Here is a 16762-nt window from a genome sequence, read left to right on the forward strand (position 1 = left end):
TTTAGGTGAACAACTACATTTTTTTAAAAACTTCAAAATATTACAAAATAATCAATTCATGACTAAATATAAAAACTATCAAAAGTTTGACATATCTGTATATATTTCTTTTAACTTTCTTACTTTTGATTGCTTGAAATGAACCAATCCCCCCCCCAAAAAATAAGAAGTTAAAGAAATCCTGATGAACGACTTTGCTCATTGGAACATCTACTAATAATTTACTACTTTAAGTCAATATCTTAACTCAAGAACTTCCATAAAATAACTGAATTAAAATTCTCTGTATTCAGGAAAAACACAAACTTTTTAAAATAAACATTAAATTTGACATGTTTAAGGCTTTCAAAGTAGTGCGTTTTAATACGTTTTAAAGGAATAGTAAGCAGATGCTTAAGAATGATAAACATGTTTATTAAAGTACAAAATCTTTTTTTTAAACATAAACCACAAACATACCAAAACTTGCATTAGAATAAATATCAACATAGTTAAGACAGATTTTTTTTAACTGTTCAGCTTAAGGCAGGAAAAAAGTGATGCATAAGTCCTTTTAATACACATTTTAACATCCATTGGAGTTCACTTTGATATTTTTTTTAATGTATAACAAACAGATGGTTTCCAAAAGACCTAAATCCGTCCCGATAATTTGTGTTCATGTAGATATTTGATTTTTTTTTCTTATTTTGTTTTTGCTTTTAAAATACATTCTTATGGACAATTTCCACACTGGTGTGGAAAAACACGCCTTTAATCCTTATATATGTCTGTACTCATGTATATGCACCTCCTGATGGTGAGTGTACATACTGTGCTCAGCCTTGTTCTACATTGACATAATCATTAAGTAGCAGCACACACGCTTATAGAAATGAAGCCAGATGTTCAGTTTCCATTCCATATGTTTTCCTTCATCAAGGTTACCTGAAAATGTCACTTCTAAAATACTGCTGTTTGAGAAATACTTAAAATAACCGTTTATATTTTGTTAAAAACCCACATTTTCCCTATCTAGGATAGTTAAAAAAAACAACAACACAATGATTAAGACCGTTTGTGTTGGGAAAAGAGAAAAGGTTATTGCATAAGAGTTAGACATGAATCATTACCATCATCTTATTGTTTGTCTCTGAAATCCTGTGCAACACACAACAAGAAAGACCTGAATTGGGCTCATCACAGTTTGCACGTCCATCACAAAAACAACAAGGCCTGATCTGGTGATGTCAGACTGCTCTAGTGCACAGTCTGTTGCGGGGTAACCTCCGCCTCCCCCGCAGACCCTCTCAATCACCACCTCTCACCACCAGCCTTTCTGTGGTCGGAAAATGGACACATCTCCAGTCAGACGGCCTCTAATGGAACATTAAACCACACCATATTCCCAGCTGAGCATCAAGCTGGCAACTCTTCTAGATGCTGCGGATTACGTCAGCGCATTGAGATGAGACTTGTTTGTGAGAACAAAAAGAGACATGATCTGCATGATAAAGCTTTGGTCAAAGAGTGGAAAAAACTTTAGAAGATGGACTAAAAGAACATCTTGTGACATTAGATGCCCAGAGGCTTTGTATTCAAACTCAGCTTTTATGTAACTGCATTAGCCTCTCTTTCCAGGTGTACTGCACCATCATCTAATTCAGATTATAGATGTGTGTCATGCAGAATCTTCAAGTAATCCTGGTCTACTTCATTAAGAAAGGCTCTGCTTGAGCTCAGGAGGAGGCAGCTCTCCAGCCAAAGCAGCTGTTAGAGAGGAATGAAAGTGGACACCATTCTGCCGGAGCAACTTCCAAACAGTCTGCAAATGTGTGTGCAGGGTAGAAGGATCACAAAGATGTTGTGCCGGAGCAAAGGTTTCCAGCAGACGGAGGAGAAAGGCAGCTCTGGTGAAGAGGCCGCACAGGGTGGTGTAGAAACGAGGATCCACAAGGAGACCCAACCAAGCAGGGGACAGTGCATTTTCTAAAAAAAAAAAACCCAACAAAAACGGGGGTTTAATGCAGGAAAAACATGGAAATAATAAAAACAGAACACCAAATGTGGTACCTGGCACGATCTTTTCACAGAATTTCAGGTCTTCCAAGACTTGTGTGGCATTCTCCTCTGCCCATGAAGTCAGGCTATGAGCCAAAGTAGAGCATTTAGAGGATTTCTCAGCCAGCTGCAGCAGGTGGGGCAGCACATGTGCAGACATGACAGAGGGCTCTGCAAACACATTGGCTTCATCCTGCTCATACAGACTGGAGAACCTGAATAAAAGCATCATAATTACAGCCAAGCCCTTCTTATTGAGGCTGCTCAAACTGTAAAACATGGTGTTTCAGGTGGGTTACATACCCCCCTATTGCAGAAGCTTCTCTCAGAACACATGTAAGGTCAGACTGAGGAAGGTGAGACAGCAGCACCTCCAGAGTCCCAGGAGCATCCCAGTGTTCCTCCAGCAGTAGATCCAGGAGGAGCAACAGAGCGTGGCTGACCTGCACAAGATTCGGGTTCTCCTGGCTGCCTCCTCTTCGTGCACAGTGGAGTAAAGCAGCAAAACGGGCTGCTTTGAGTCTCACCTGCTGACTTTGGTCCTGCAGCAGGTAAATGGCTGTATTGATCAGCCTAAACCAAAAAGATTCGACATTTTTTAACATTTAATATTAATGATTGGAACAGATAAACAATACAGTTGTCTTTATACCTGATCTTTAACACCATGCTGCTCATAAGCGGAGCTGCAGTCACACACAGAGCTTCACTACAAGCAACCCTGAGTACTTCTGGGACCACAGGGGCCCTGTGACATTCCAAGATGCAGCACCAGCGCTGGAGCATGGATGTATTCACACTATTAAAAAAAACAAAAACAAAAGTTTCAGAAATAAATATTTGAGACAAAAAAGCAAAATATAAGAAAAATGTTGAAACCTGGCTTTTGGACATTGAGAAATAAGTAAACCAGCAGCAGATAGAGCCTGGGACAGGAACTCTGGACCACGTTTCTGGTCCTCAAGATTCATGAACAGCAATTCAAGACACTGAAGCAGAGGCTGATGCACGTGTGAGGTAGAAAGGACTGGCTGCTGAGGTAAGGAGCCGCCGGCGGTCATCACTTTTACCAGGGCGGCGAGGTAGGCGGTGCGATACTCCACTCTGTGGCTGAGCAAAGCCTCCTTCAGGTTTGACTGCAGACAGAGAGCATTGCAACTCCAGTTTATAGATTTCAAGAACTGTGTTCAGTTATTTGCTAAGGTAGGTAGTGCATGTCACTCTGAAACGTGACAAAAAAGAGCAATGCCGGAAACCATGCAACCTAACCCACACAAGTGGAGGAACAAGGCATAAGACTGCTATGTGTGAGAGTTTGAAAGACAGCAAAAGTCACAATGAAAAAGCTGGTGGGTGTCCAGGAAAAATACAGAGCCTCATAGAAAGGTGGGAAATGCACAACATTCAGTAAACCACTGAGAAGTGCTTGTGAAGTGCTTGTGAACCATCCATTGTATTTTCTATGTCACAAATAAAATTGAATTCCAACATCATTTTTTTCCATCTGCTTGTGACATTCAGCGATTTTAATAAAGAAATACTACGAAATACAATTTTAGGTTAAATGTCCTTAGTATATGTCCTCCATTATGATATAAATGCCACAAGAACATGCTAAAAATACCAAAAACACAATTCTCATAAGAGAATTCTCATCTTTAAGTGACGAGCAGAGGCGCAGTTTGTCCTAAAATCAAACAGTTACCGTAATACTTTCCTAAATAAAAAAGTGGTAACATCCAGTGGGACAAATACAGCATTATTTTATCATAGGAATCTTCTCCCCTCTTTTCCAAAAGGCTTTCTCAATTTTGAAAAACAGTGGTATTGAATGGTAAATGATAGACCAAGTCCACATGACTGCTTTTTTATCTAATACTTCAATGGAATCAAGCCGGATGAATGATAATCAATACAGACATGTAACATCAAATTTTTAGGTTGTGCAAGACATTTCGTAAATTATTTTCGTTATTTTTTATATATATATATATATATATATATATATATATATATATATATATATATATATATATATATATATATATATATATATATATATATATATATATACACACACACACACATGTTCATTTGAATGAGAAGGTGCATCCAAACTTTTGGTCTGTACTGTACTGTTCTGAACTAAAGTCAAAACTGTAAGATAAATCCAGTTTTCACAGCTTGTTCTAGATCATAACTTGCAAAAAATAAACAGTTTCAGTGGCTAAAACTTCCCATTGCCAATGAAACTCACATGACTATTATTCTAATGAAATTCAATCAGGAACACTAACTGAGAGGTAAACAAACCCTGAAAAAAAAAATCAGTGTGTAGACATGCAATACTTGTTATCTAACCTAAAAGGTGGTGTAACACTCTAATCAACATGTTTATGCAAAGACAATGGGGGGTCCAGGCTCAAAGTGTTCTGTTGGAAACTTTATCTAAACAACCTGGACACACTTAAACACAATAAATGCCCAAAATCCTGCATGATAAATACTTAAGTCGTCTTGGTTACACACATAAAAGCTCTTAGATACGCCCTTCCAAATGGGGGGGGGGGGGGGGGGGACTTTTTTTTTAGGCTGCTTTTTATTTAATCTTCAGTTTCCAATTATTTTCCTTTTTGTTTTTGGAGAATTGACCATTACTTACCAGTAACACGTTTTGGACCTCTTCTCTCAAAAGAGGCTGCTTAAAGCTCCTCCCATCCAGCACCCACGTGACCAATGAGAGTTTCAGATCCAGGCTGGTCTCAGAGAAACTGTCCCAGATTTGACACGCCCACTTCACATCTCCACACAAGAAGTGAACAGCTTGTTGGTGGAAGGAGGACAAGCCGATCTGTTGACATCAACAAAAGGGTTGTGACGCAAAAGGATATGAAGCAAACCTTTGAACAAAAATGCACCCCATCCACTTATGTTTATTCATTTATATATATATATATATATATATTTTATGTGTGTATAGACTAGCAAGGCCGTAGGGTCTGGCTTTTTTTACCTTTCAACTGTGCAAACTTGATGGAAAAAAGAAGCAAAAAGCAAAAAAAAAAAAAAAAACAGCCTTAAAACTGCTCCCCTGACGGTTAGAGATGTTCAGCAGATAAATTATGAGAAAAAAAAAGATGAGAAAGGTGTAATGAGATAAGGGTGGCTGTTCAGGATTCAGTTACCATCATTGTGGCAAACATCCAAGTACCGGTAACTCTGTCATGGAGCACAACTGGCAGCACTGGATCGGCTTGGCTAAAAGAAAGATAGAATGATACCTCTACTGCCAACTATCCCACTAGTGTCCAAACACCTGCCCATCAGAAACTCAACGTGGAAATGAACCTGTAGAATCTGTAGAGTAGCACAAGCCCCAAGACTGGTTGTAGATATTGACCAAGTAATGAAATAACTTTCATTCTGTACATGAATGACATCAAGCTGTATGTGAGGAGTGAACCAGTCATTACTCTGCTGAATTAAAGCAATGCCGCTTGAAGGTCATTTGGACTGGACTACTGTGCCACAACTACCAAAGGGACTGTAGTATCAGAGGGCATCTGTTGAAGGTAGCAGATGTTGAGATCAGCTACAAAGTACAATGGAACCCCCTAGACAAATGAGAACCATGAAGAGGCCAAATACCAACACAGGCAAGTCCTGAGAAACATGGTCACTGGGAAATAGAAGGTGGAATCAGAAAACCCTAGCAGTGGCCGGACTGAAAGACAGCACAGAGACATTAATCACTGGAGGAAGGACAAGATCAATACTGGCCAGGGTCAACCACCCTCTATCGTATAAAGGCACACCTGTGCAATAATCATGCTGTCTAATCAGCATCTTGAATTGGCACACCTGTGAGGTGGGATGGATTGTCTTGGCAAAGGAGAAGTGCTCACTATCACAGATTTAGACAGATTTGTGAACAATATTTCAGAGAACTGGTTATTTTGTGTATGTGGAAAATGTTTCACATCTTTGAGTTCATACCATAAAAAATGGGAGCAATAACGAAAGTGTTGCACTTATATTTTTGGTTAGTGTAGGTAAGAATGGCCAAGCTACGAGTAGATATAGGCAGACAAAATGGTTAATAATAACAAGCAGGACATAACATTGCTGGAGAAAAAGGCTGTAGTGATAAATGTAGCAATCCCAAGCTATTGCAGGTACAGCAGAAGATCAGCAAAGTTAAAGCTGGAAAAGCAGGAAAAATGAGGAATGTGAGAGCAGAGTGGTCCTTGTCGTGAAAGGAAAACTCAGAGCTGTGATCCTCTACCTTGAGGAACAGCAACAGCAGATTCCAGGAACAACTTCTGACATTTCTGTTCAAAAAATTTCATAGGAACAGCCAAGATTTCTAGCAGGACCTTCAAACTAGGCCTCCGACAGAAGACCCAAACTCAAAGAGGATCAGAGAAGGGTGACAGGGCGAGTGTATACGTGTGATCTGATGTATTTCTTTTTTCTAAAACAGAAAATAGGCACAAGCATAATGACCGCAGCCTACTGTCAGATCTTTTGTTGAGTTAATTAACTTCCATTCAGCATCACAGGAGCAGTGAATATAAAAGACCAGCCACAACACAACAGGTGGGGCAGCTTAGTTGTGTTGTAGTCCTTAAAAACACAGCATGACCTTTCTCCTTACAGCAGCTATTACAACATGTAGTGTGTTGGGTGTGTAAGAAGCTGTAGAAAGATTACAGTATTCTTTAATGTCTGTGGCAACACATTGGTTGCATTGCATTGAATGCACAATGGTGCATTCAATGCAATGCAACCAATGTGTTGCCACAGACATTAAAGAATACACCAATGCATTGGTGCATTCAATAGATTATATAAAATAATCTTAAAGCAGCACAACAGCATATCACAACTGTTGCATTCTTTAAAAAGACTAAAAAAGAGATGAAATTTCCTGTTAGATTAGTTTTTCAAGCATGGATTTGAGCAGATCACACACCTGAAGGCCCGGTGGGTGGGTATGAAGGTCACATATGAGTTTGCCACTGAGCTGACACAGGAAATCCTCACAGAGTTCTTCTCTCAGACAGTCAGCCACACCAAGATAGACGGCTCTCACCAAGGGGCAGCGCTGACTTTCAGTTACCAGCCACTGAGCGTCTTGCACCCTGCTCACCACTTCCCTCCACTCATCTGAAATCCTACTGCCAGCGCAGACACAACAGGGTGTCAAAGTCAGGAAGCGTTTGATGAATGAAAAAGGAGTCTTTTCTGAGAGTCACCTGTTTGTGCAGAGACATTTTTCCAAAATGGCTTTGATCTGCAGCAGCCGGCCATGGAGCTGGTTGTGGCTGCAGATGTCCTGAGGACCCGGCAGCTGTGCGGTGAGCTGGAGGAGTATGTTCATGTGCTCTGAGGTGGGAGTCATGGCAACCAGAGCTTTAGAGGCCATCACTCTCACGCTGTAAATCGGACTGGCAGACAGCTGGAGCAGAGGATGTGAGAAGTCTAAAAAAACTCTGGAAGGACATTTGTAAATCATAAAAATGCAAGTCAGGAGATGTACCTTTAAAGCTTTCCTAAAAAAATGTGCAAAAGTCTAACCTTTTTATTTAAAAAAAATAATTAACGACATTTTTAATCTTGATGTGAGCTTAAAAAAAAAAGAACGAGAGCTTGTTCAAACTCCCTAACATCTTCTGCAGTCTCTGCTAAACTATCTAAAACCAAAGACCAGTAATCCGTTGTCCAAAAATTGCACTTTGCTCCAGCGACATTAGCGAGTATCACTGCCAAAAAACAATTTGGTTTTGATTCACATGCTTATGATCCAGTTCGACTAATATCAATTAATTTTACCAATTTCCATTGGGAAAAACTGTTCTTCTATAAATAGTGGTTGCTAGTGAGAACAAAATGATTTTTATTACATACAGTAAACGGAGAATTCTTACACTTAAAACTGACGGAAAAATAGGTATTCCTAAAATTAAAAGAAATTTCCTCCTGAGAAACGTTGTGGATTTCAATCAATCAAAACTGCATTTTTGAAGCAAAGATGAATTTTAAACCAAAATCCAAATTTTCTTAACTATTACTAAAATGAAAGCAGTGAAAATTGACTATATTTGCAGCAGGTGCCATTTTTTAACGGAAAATTGTAATGTGAAAATATTTCCACAAAAACCCAGGAGTTTTATGGGGTTAAAAAAAGTCATTGTTGTTTTGTTTGGTATCTGATTCCTGCAAAGAAATGGGGAGGAAAGCTCATTGAGTTTCCACTGGAAGTCTCTGATCATATGTTTCTGTGTTCAATAGGCAGCTTTTTCAGTGGAAACTGCAATAGAAAATGTCCAGACAGCCATAAATATCAGTTATAGTAAAGCGGTGAAGGCACGAGGAAAAAAGGACTACGAATTGGTCATTTCAGACAGTTTAGAGCTTGTAACTTAAAGACAAAAACATTAATTGGGTAAACCTTTTTTGAACATTTTAACTGCATGCTGATGTATGGAGACCAAAGAGCTCAACCCAACTTCTGTAAATAAAGCTGATAAACTTCGAAACACCAACCCTGATGTGTCTGTGACGGCTGGCTGGAGTTGGGCCAGCAGGGTCAAGATAGGAAAGAGTGAGGGCTGGAGGTGTAGCTTGGCCTCAGCTGATGGACCCCTGAGGCCTTTGGCTGCTCTTGTCAGCTCCCCCAGGAGGAACGGCTGCAGCTGACGATAATGGAAGAGGAAGGCAGGAGGAGTCATGCCATGCTGGACAGCGCCGCTCTCCTCATTGCCGGACTTTTGGCCCAGCATTCTGAAGCAAAGGGAACCTAAAAATACAGCATTTATTTGTTTATTTGTTAGTTGTGAAACTTTTAACCAAGATGCATTATTTATTTGATCAGAACGTGATAAATGACTGATCCATTTTGAATAATATGGGCAGTTTTGGTCATTTCGTAACATTTTGGAGACTTATAAACTACATTTAAATGATAGAAGGAATATGCAAGCCTTAACATTTCATGCAAAAAATGTAATGTTCTTTTTTTTTTCCATGTGTGGAGTGACACAAATCTGTTTTTTTTTTCAAACTTATTCTGGTTGTAAAGGCCTTGATGGGAATCTAATGCAGTGGAATACGCTCCTGGTTAGGCTTACTGTCAAGATTTGAGTGGTGAATTAGGGTGAGACATCACGTAGTTACGGTTTAGTGTAGGATCAGGCTTGATAAATTGGAGGGGAAAAACGGTGCACTAATGAGGGGATGAGTACAAACTTGTTTGTGCGTGTGTGTGTCTCACTGTAAAGTTGTAGTGCTGCATTTCTCATGGCCCAGCAGGTGGAACTGAGCAGGGTCAAGGACAAGACGGTTATTCCAGATGCAAACTGACGGACGGCGGCTGCTAAAGGTGCTGCCCGCACCAGCGCCTGAAGAGTGTGGACTGCACACACCTGAGGGGGGTAACCTCACAGTCACATTTGTTTTTCTGGATACACCAACAGGCTCATTCTTGCTGCTGCATCCACACACCTGTGGCAGGTCCAGAGTTTGGTCCCAGTTGTCGAGGACAGGGGTTCTTGCAGTGTCCATCAGGGTCTGCACACTGAGAGCTAACAGCGGCCTCGCTTTGCTGGCGTCCTCGGCTGCCAGAATAGACAGAATAAGCATGGGCAATCCGGCAGCTCGCCGGGTCACAGATGCAGAACGAGGGCACTGCACGACCTGCAATCCCTGCAGACACAAAGGGAAAACAAAGAAACCGGCAACCTTAAACTCCACAAGCTGCATTTATCAATGAACAAACAGAGACACCCCTCACTTGTGTTAACATTTGGGCTGGAATTTCTTTGAGCTCTGGATCACTGCAGCTCAGCAGGCAGGAGCAGAACTTTGTGAAGCCGACACAGCAACCCTCTATTGCCCCCTTGTGAGAGACAGAAACAAATTCAAAAAAGAATTGATGCAGATGAGACCAAGCACATTTAAACTGATTTCAAAACATTACCCAGTGACGACAGTTGAGCAGAATGTTCTTGAATACTTTTGACACTCTTGATAAATGTGGTTTGAGGAGGTTGTGCTCCCCTGATTGTTTGGACTCAGTGAAACCTTTCTCCACCAGAGTACCTAAAAAAATCCCAATTTCCTAACAGGAAAAAAGTGGTAAAAATCTTAAAATCCTGAGATAAATGTTGCATTCTTAGATGTCCACTCATTCGTGTGCTTCTGCACTACCTTAAGAGAAACCCAGCAACAGGTCAAAACAAGCCTGTGCTCTTCAGAAAGCAGGATGCAGTCCTCTTCATCTGTCTGCTCACTTCCACATTGTTGGGATATGAGAGAGCTGATGGCATCACTCATGTCATAAAATGAAGGTGGAGTGTCTGACCGAAGAAAATAAAAGAACGGAATTATTTCACAACATATATCTCATAAGTTTACAAATGAAGGCATTACCTTTTTCTGTGAAGCTGTCCATGTTGTCGCCATGCAGTGTACTCAGGAGCAGCAAAGCAATACCCTCCAGCAGATTCAACACCTCAGAGATCAGACTGTGGTCAGCTGCGTCACAGACACTGACAGGGGCTTCAAACAGGCATCTCTGAAGAGCCCTCAACACACCTGTAGCATGTTTTAGAAAGGAACTGCTATAAACTTCAGAAACATCCATCAAAAACTCAGATTTTGATTCTCACCGTGGATAGGTTTGGTTCGGGCAGCAAGCATCATGTCCGCCTTGGCTGTCTGATAATGATCTTCAAGCTCCTTCAGTAGGAATCTGATGATGCTGGAGGTTTTTGAAGCAAGTCCCCCATCACAGCCTTCATAGTGCTCTCCTGATCTACAGAAAGAACAGCTGATTACTGCTCGTTTTCCAGAACAACTGGGAACTCTGAAAAAAGGAAGGCGGGGCTTACTTATACATAAGGACCTTCATCATGAGAGCCCCCATCTGAGCCTCCTGCACCCTGGGACTGCACAGAAGCTGATTGGCTCTCATGGGCAACACCTCTGCAATGTCAACTGGGAGACTGGGTGGAAAGAACTTCAACAGCAACTCAGTGGAGAGTTCTCGAATCTGAAGACAGACTTCCATCATTTTACACCTGAATGCTTTCACACACTTAGGACATACAAGGCAAGAGAGGACAGCCACACCTCGTTGGTAGAATCTTCTAAACAGCTGAGAAGAAGCAATTTTTTACTTCTACAGAAGAAGTCCCAACGTCCTCTCAGCTGAGCATGATTTATAAGAATCTTCATGTTTGCTAGAAAAAAGGGTTTCAGGTACAAGAATCACATATCTGTTAGCACCTCATGATAGTTTTGTTGCATTCTTACTCTACATGTTCTCTAACAGACCTGGAGGTTGTCCTTTCTTTCTGTCAGGGCTCCAGGTGTCTGTGCAGGTCTCCAGAACTGCAGACAGCAGCAGTAATGAAGTCTTCTTCCTCTGAAAACTGTGCCCTGGTGCCAGGTTGCTGTACGGAAGCTGACCTAACCACTCCACAAACTCTATCAAACAACCAGAGAAACCATTTTGAAGGTAAAATCTATCAAAGAAAACAAAAACTCAGACTTCCTTGAATTTTTTTCCAGTTTTATGAATAAATCTGTGTGATTTGATTTCTTTAAAAAAAATGACTTTAAAACTAAAATGAGAGAAGACAGAAGAAAAAAAAGTGTGTGATATAGAAACATTTTTTTTCTTTCTTTTCTTACCAATTCCTTGCTCCAGTGTATCCTGCATCCTCTCTGGATGGGCGGAGTTTTCTTTCCCTTTCTCCTTTGGCTTTCGGATTTGAGCCAAACAACTATCTCTGATGCGAACCAGAAACCGCTTCACTCCAGTCTGTAAATGCTGGCGAAAAGACGAGGACTCGCAGTTTAGGTTCATCGGAATAAACTTCTTCATGATGGCCATCTCCTCGGCTGTTGGCCTGTCGTTGGTCTTTGGGCTGCAGCAGAGCAGGTTGAAAGAAGCGAGCCGAACTTTCTCATCTGCACACATCAAAGCTTGCTGCAGCGTTTCAAAGATGGAGCTGTCCTGAAGAGCCCAGGGCGAGCAGCCCGTTGTGGCCCGGTAAGAACTCAAGATGCATGCCCAGGCGTGCAGGTGTCCAGGTGTGTGAGGGTCCAGAGACTCAAGCAGATGTTGTGCAGCAGAGGGGAAGACCTGAAAGGTGCAGGGTAAAAGATGTGTGGAGCTATTGCTCTGTAGAAGACTCACTTCAGACATCAGAGCCTGAAAAAGCACAGGCTGCCAACGCCTGGCCCAGTGTTTGGCCAGATCCAGCTCAGTGACTGAAACTGATTTTTGAGAAAGCTCCCGCCTCTGCTGTTGGATCAGACACTTGTAGAGCTCCGACCCACACGGAGACAGCTGATTGGTCGATAAGCCCTTAAGGATATGAGTGGGTATTTCCACACACTGATCCAGCACCTTCATAAACCAAGACACACAGAAATCAGTCAAGGAAAAACTCACTAAACCTTTGTGAGGATTGTAGGTCATGAACCCTCACCTTGTCTGTATCCAAATATGGAAGCAGAGCACAAAGGAGATGATATTTGGCTTTGGCCTCCCAGGGTAGTTTCATTATTTTGAGGAGAGCAGTTGAATAAAAATCCTTCTTTGCATCACCAAACCTCTCACAGTCCACATCATAGAGGTTCAACAACAGACTGAAAGCCCTGTTTGCAAATTCAGGCACTCCTTCCACCTGCAGATGGGCAGTAATGTCAATTTAATTATCCGGCAAACGCAGAAAAAGTCCACATTCTACACTGTCAGAGTGAAACAAAGCAAAGCGGTTGCTCCCTCACTGGGCTTTCTGCGTTGGTCCAGATGATGTGAATGAGTTCCACCAGCAGTCTGTTGTCGTCTGTGAAAAGCCGGGTGCCGGTAATCTTCCACAGGTCTGTCAGACATTCTCGCACTTTTTTCAGCCACAGTGTTAACACTGCAACAACAAACAGAGACTAAGCACACAGTCACGCACAAGAACTAACCTGCAGGACACAACTAACCTTCAAAAGAAACGTAGTGACACTCCAGCAACTCCTCACATAACCCGTACACAAGCGGGTACAGACAGTCTATCAGGATACTTGACTTTAAAAAGGGAAAAAAACAGATATGCATCTTGGAAACAGAGAACGGCGGTCATTTTCCACACAAATCCTTTGGTATGTTCACCTCTGAGTAACAGGGAAGTGAGGCGAGTAAGATCTGAGGCTGACAACAGGTCAGGAGCCCCCTGATCACAGCCAGCCTGTCCACTCCATCCTTCCTGACAGGGTCACACTCCACCTGCAGGACACCAACCGTCAGCTGCCAGGGGTCTGCGACACAGGAGCAGAAAAACAACTCATTTAAAGATCAGGGGTTTTAAGTTTTGCATCTTGTGCAGCAAAGATTATACTTAATAATGAATTATATGCACATATAGATGCAGTTATTACATGTTTCCTTGTGAGGACAAGACCTGGATGACAATTAATTACCTCCTCTTGAAGCCAGAAAAAACTGAGGTCATTATACATGGTCCTAAAAACCTCAGAGATGCTCTGTCTGCTCAGATAGTCTCCCTGGATGGCATAAGTATAGCCTCCAATTCCACAGTTAGAAACCTTGGGGTTTTGTTTGACCAAGATTTATCATTTAAGGCTCACATTTCTCAGGCGTGTAGAACTGCCTTTTTTCACCTGCGGAATATTGCTAAGATCAGAAATATACTTTCTAAGAGTGATGCTGAAAAACTCATCCATGCATTTGTTACGTCGAGGCTGGATTACTGTAACTCCTTGTTAGCAGCGTGTCCTAAGAGTTCCTTAAGAAGTCTCCAGCTTGTTCAGAACGCAGCAGCTAGATTGTTAGCTGGAACTAGCAGAAGAGATCACATCACTCCTGTGTTGGTTTCGCTCCATTGGCTCCCAGTTGATTCTAGAATTAAGTTCAAGATCCTCCTGTTAACCTATAAGGCCTTACATGGACTGGCCCCGTCCTATATTGACTGGCCCCGTCCTATATTAAGGACCTCATAGTCCCTTACCACCCAAACAGAACACTTCGCTCGCAAAATGCAGGACTGCTTGTGGTTCCTAGAATTAGTAAAAGTACGGTTGGAGGTAGAGCATTTAGCCACCAAGCCCATGTCTTATGGAATAAGCTCCCAGCTCATGTTAGAGAGGCCGATTCAGTTTCTACATTCAAAGTTAGACTGAAAACATTCCTCTTTGGACAGGCTTATGGTCAGACTAGTTAGTATTCAGAGATTATTTAACTTAATGTTAATTTGTTTAAATTAAACTTAATAGTAACTATTTGTTTTAAAAGGCTGCTAGAAGTTGAAGCTGGGGTAACTATGGTGCTCCGGGGTTCTGTCCTCTTTTCTCTTCTACTTCTACCCTTCCTCTCTTCTCCATTCTTGATCATGGTTCATCATTTAGTTCTCCATGCCTCTGTTTGGTGCAGTGCGATTCATGTATTGTCCCTCTTTTCCTCTCCCCTCCTGGGGAGTGGGAGTGCTTCCAGACTCCAGTTGGCTCATCCGTGCTCCAGTTACTGACCGTCTACCTCGTCTTTGTTCCTGCTCCTTCACCTGGCTGTGGATCCTGCCTCTGGCTCGTCTCTGCTCTGTACCTGACCGAGTACCTCGTCTCTGCTCCTGCTCCTACACCTGGCTGTGGTTCCTGTCTCCGGCTCGACTCGCGCCTTTGACTGTCCCCCAAACCACAGCTGGATGAAGCGCGTCTGCTGGACTTTATATATGTAGTTGTAGATTTAGATAAGTTAATTCTTCTCTAAGAGTTCTGGTAAATCGCTTGTCCGTCCTGGGGGAGGATCCCTCCTTCATGTGGGCACCCCTCCCTGAGGTTTCTTCGTTTTTTTGGGGAGTTTTTCCTTACCGCAAAGGGGGTCTAAGGGCAGAGATGCCAGTATAGCTTAGTCAGTTTGTTAGTTCATTTTAGTATTTTCCTATTGAACTCTTTGTATTCGTGATCCTTTTGAGTTCATGTTTTACTTCGAAGCCCATCGAGACGACTGTTGTGATTTTGGGCTATACAAATAAAATTGAATTGAATTGAGATCTTAGGAGATATTTGAATAAACGACAACGGGTGACAAAGGTGTCTGCATAAGTTAGACATATTAATTGGTTTACTTCCAGTTTCAAATTAAGCAGACCCTGTCGGTCAAAATCTATATGAACCCCTTGGTACATAATGCACCTTTATGAGCGATCTGCTGCAAGCTCAAGACAGCAGCTCCTCCTGATTGGTACTCAGTTGCTGTGTTGATCAACATGGCCACAGCAGTGCCTGCTAAAAGGCGAGTGTCCCTGTTGCAGCACTGAAACACACACACACAAAAACAATAACAAGCTATAAAACCTACCCAAATCCTTCAATTGTTGAGATTTATAACAACTGATTAACTGAAAAAACCTGTCCGAGGATTATGTTCATGAGAGCCTGCAGGATTTTCTGCACTGGTTGACTGTTGTGGTTCTCCTTCCACACCAGAGGAGCAACTTCACTGGACAGCAGCTGGAATATTTGCAAGCACACCTGCAGCAGTCACAGTACTCAGGTCAGTGATCCACATCCCTGAAAACACATTCTTCGTTCCTTCTTTTTGTGCAAATACCTTCACTGAAAGGTAACACAGTGGTCCATCGTTCAGAGATTCATTTTGCATCAGAACAGGGAATAACTCAGACACTTTATTCAGCATGGAGACGCAGAATGTTCGCCACACCTCATGGCCAACAGCGCTGTCTTCCAGGAACATACAGGCTACAAAGGTATTAAATAGACATAAACACAAAGGGACAGACAAAAATCAGCACATTACTTTAAGCCAACACCAACCTGTCTGCAAGTCTCCTTGAGATGGAACCTAAAAAAGTCCAAAACAAAACATCTATAAGATCTTCCAAATAACAGCATAAAAAGAGAAAATAAAGTTATACCTGATCACTCTGGAATAGAGAGTGAAAACGATGAAGGGTTTCTGTGGCAACCAGTTGATGATCCACCTTTCCTAGATACTGCAGCATCTGTTGAAAAAATATACATTTTTTTCTCCTCAATTTTGTCTCAAAAATTAGCCGTCCAGAGCGGGACAAACCTGGTCCACTTTCCGACAGGCTGTGGAGATGTTGACCATCTGGACCTGCAGGGATATGAGGAGCCTGACCAAGAGCTGGAGATGCTCGCTCTGCAAACCACGAAGCTGCTCCTCCGATATTTGTTTGAGAATCTGAATAGCCTCGTCCAGACAACGCTCCTTGCATCTTTTCACGCTGGTCCTATTGATAAAATCAGGGGTCTTCAGTCACATATTCAGGAGTAAGTTCACTTCAGGAAAACCCGCTTGAGATTCAGCAGGACACCAACCTCGTGGATTCAGAAAGTTTATCCAAAAATGACGTAAAAGGTTTGCTGACATTTCCCGGAGGTTGATCCTCACTGATTAGACACGCTTGTAGATTTGTAATCAGGATATCCACCGACATTTCTGATTTGACTTCGCAGTTATGCCAATGTTGATAGTCTGCCGACTAGCGCACGTTGGTTTGGTTCTTCTTCTACCCGTAGTCTCACTGTTGAAACAGAGTGATGCTGCCACCTAGAGGATATGATTAGATTTTTTTTCACAAATCAAATTTAAAAGCTTAAAATAAATCTGTTTCTCAAAGTCTATTTTTTCTCTTAATTAAGACACATTCAAGAAGCC

The 16762-nt window shown here is 41.9% G+C and overlaps 2 protein-coding genes across 2 annotated transcripts in view; one reads left to right on the top strand and one right to left on the bottom strand.

Annotated features, from left to right (window-relative positions):
* LOC101169488 (short transient receptor potential channel 5) overlaps nt 1-16762 on the top strand; it is a 275758-nt gene that overhangs the window by 140857 nt on the left and 118139 nt on the right. The window lies entirely within an intron of this gene.
* Nucleotides 394-16741, bottom strand: LOC105354731 (thyroid adenoma-associated protein homolog). The gene is made up of 31 exons (XM_023965886.1): nt 16423-16741; nt 16154-16334; nt 15996-16082; nt 15895-15922; nt 15671-15819; nt 15469-15591; nt 15253-15373; nt 13217-13362; nt 13048-13132; nt 12844-12980; nt 12543-12740; nt 11740-12460; nt 11380-11532; nt 11176-11285; nt 10935-11095; nt 10713-10858; nt 10474-10638; nt 10252-10400; nt 10022-10162; nt 9836-9940; nt 9547-9747; nt 9317-9467; nt 8590-8842; nt 7299-7535; nt 7016-7220; nt 4703-4891; nt 2920-3176; nt 2693-2839; nt 2344-2613; nt 2053-2255; nt 394-1968 (listed from the first exon to the last, which is right to left on the bottom strand). The coding sequence occupies exons 1-31, from the start codon at nt 16539-16541 to the stop codon at nt 1697-1699; spliced, it is 5610 nt and encodes a 1869-aa protein (XP_023821654.1). The 5' UTR covers nt 16542-16741; the 3' UTR covers nt 394-1696.

The sequence above is a fragment of the Oryzias latipes genome, chromosome 18 (genome assembly GCF_002234675.1).
Source record: "Oryzias latipes chromosome 18, ASM223467v1".
In the NCBI taxonomy this organism is placed as follows: Eukaryota; Metazoa; Chordata; class Actinopteri; order Beloniformes; family Adrianichthyidae; genus Oryzias; species Oryzias latipes.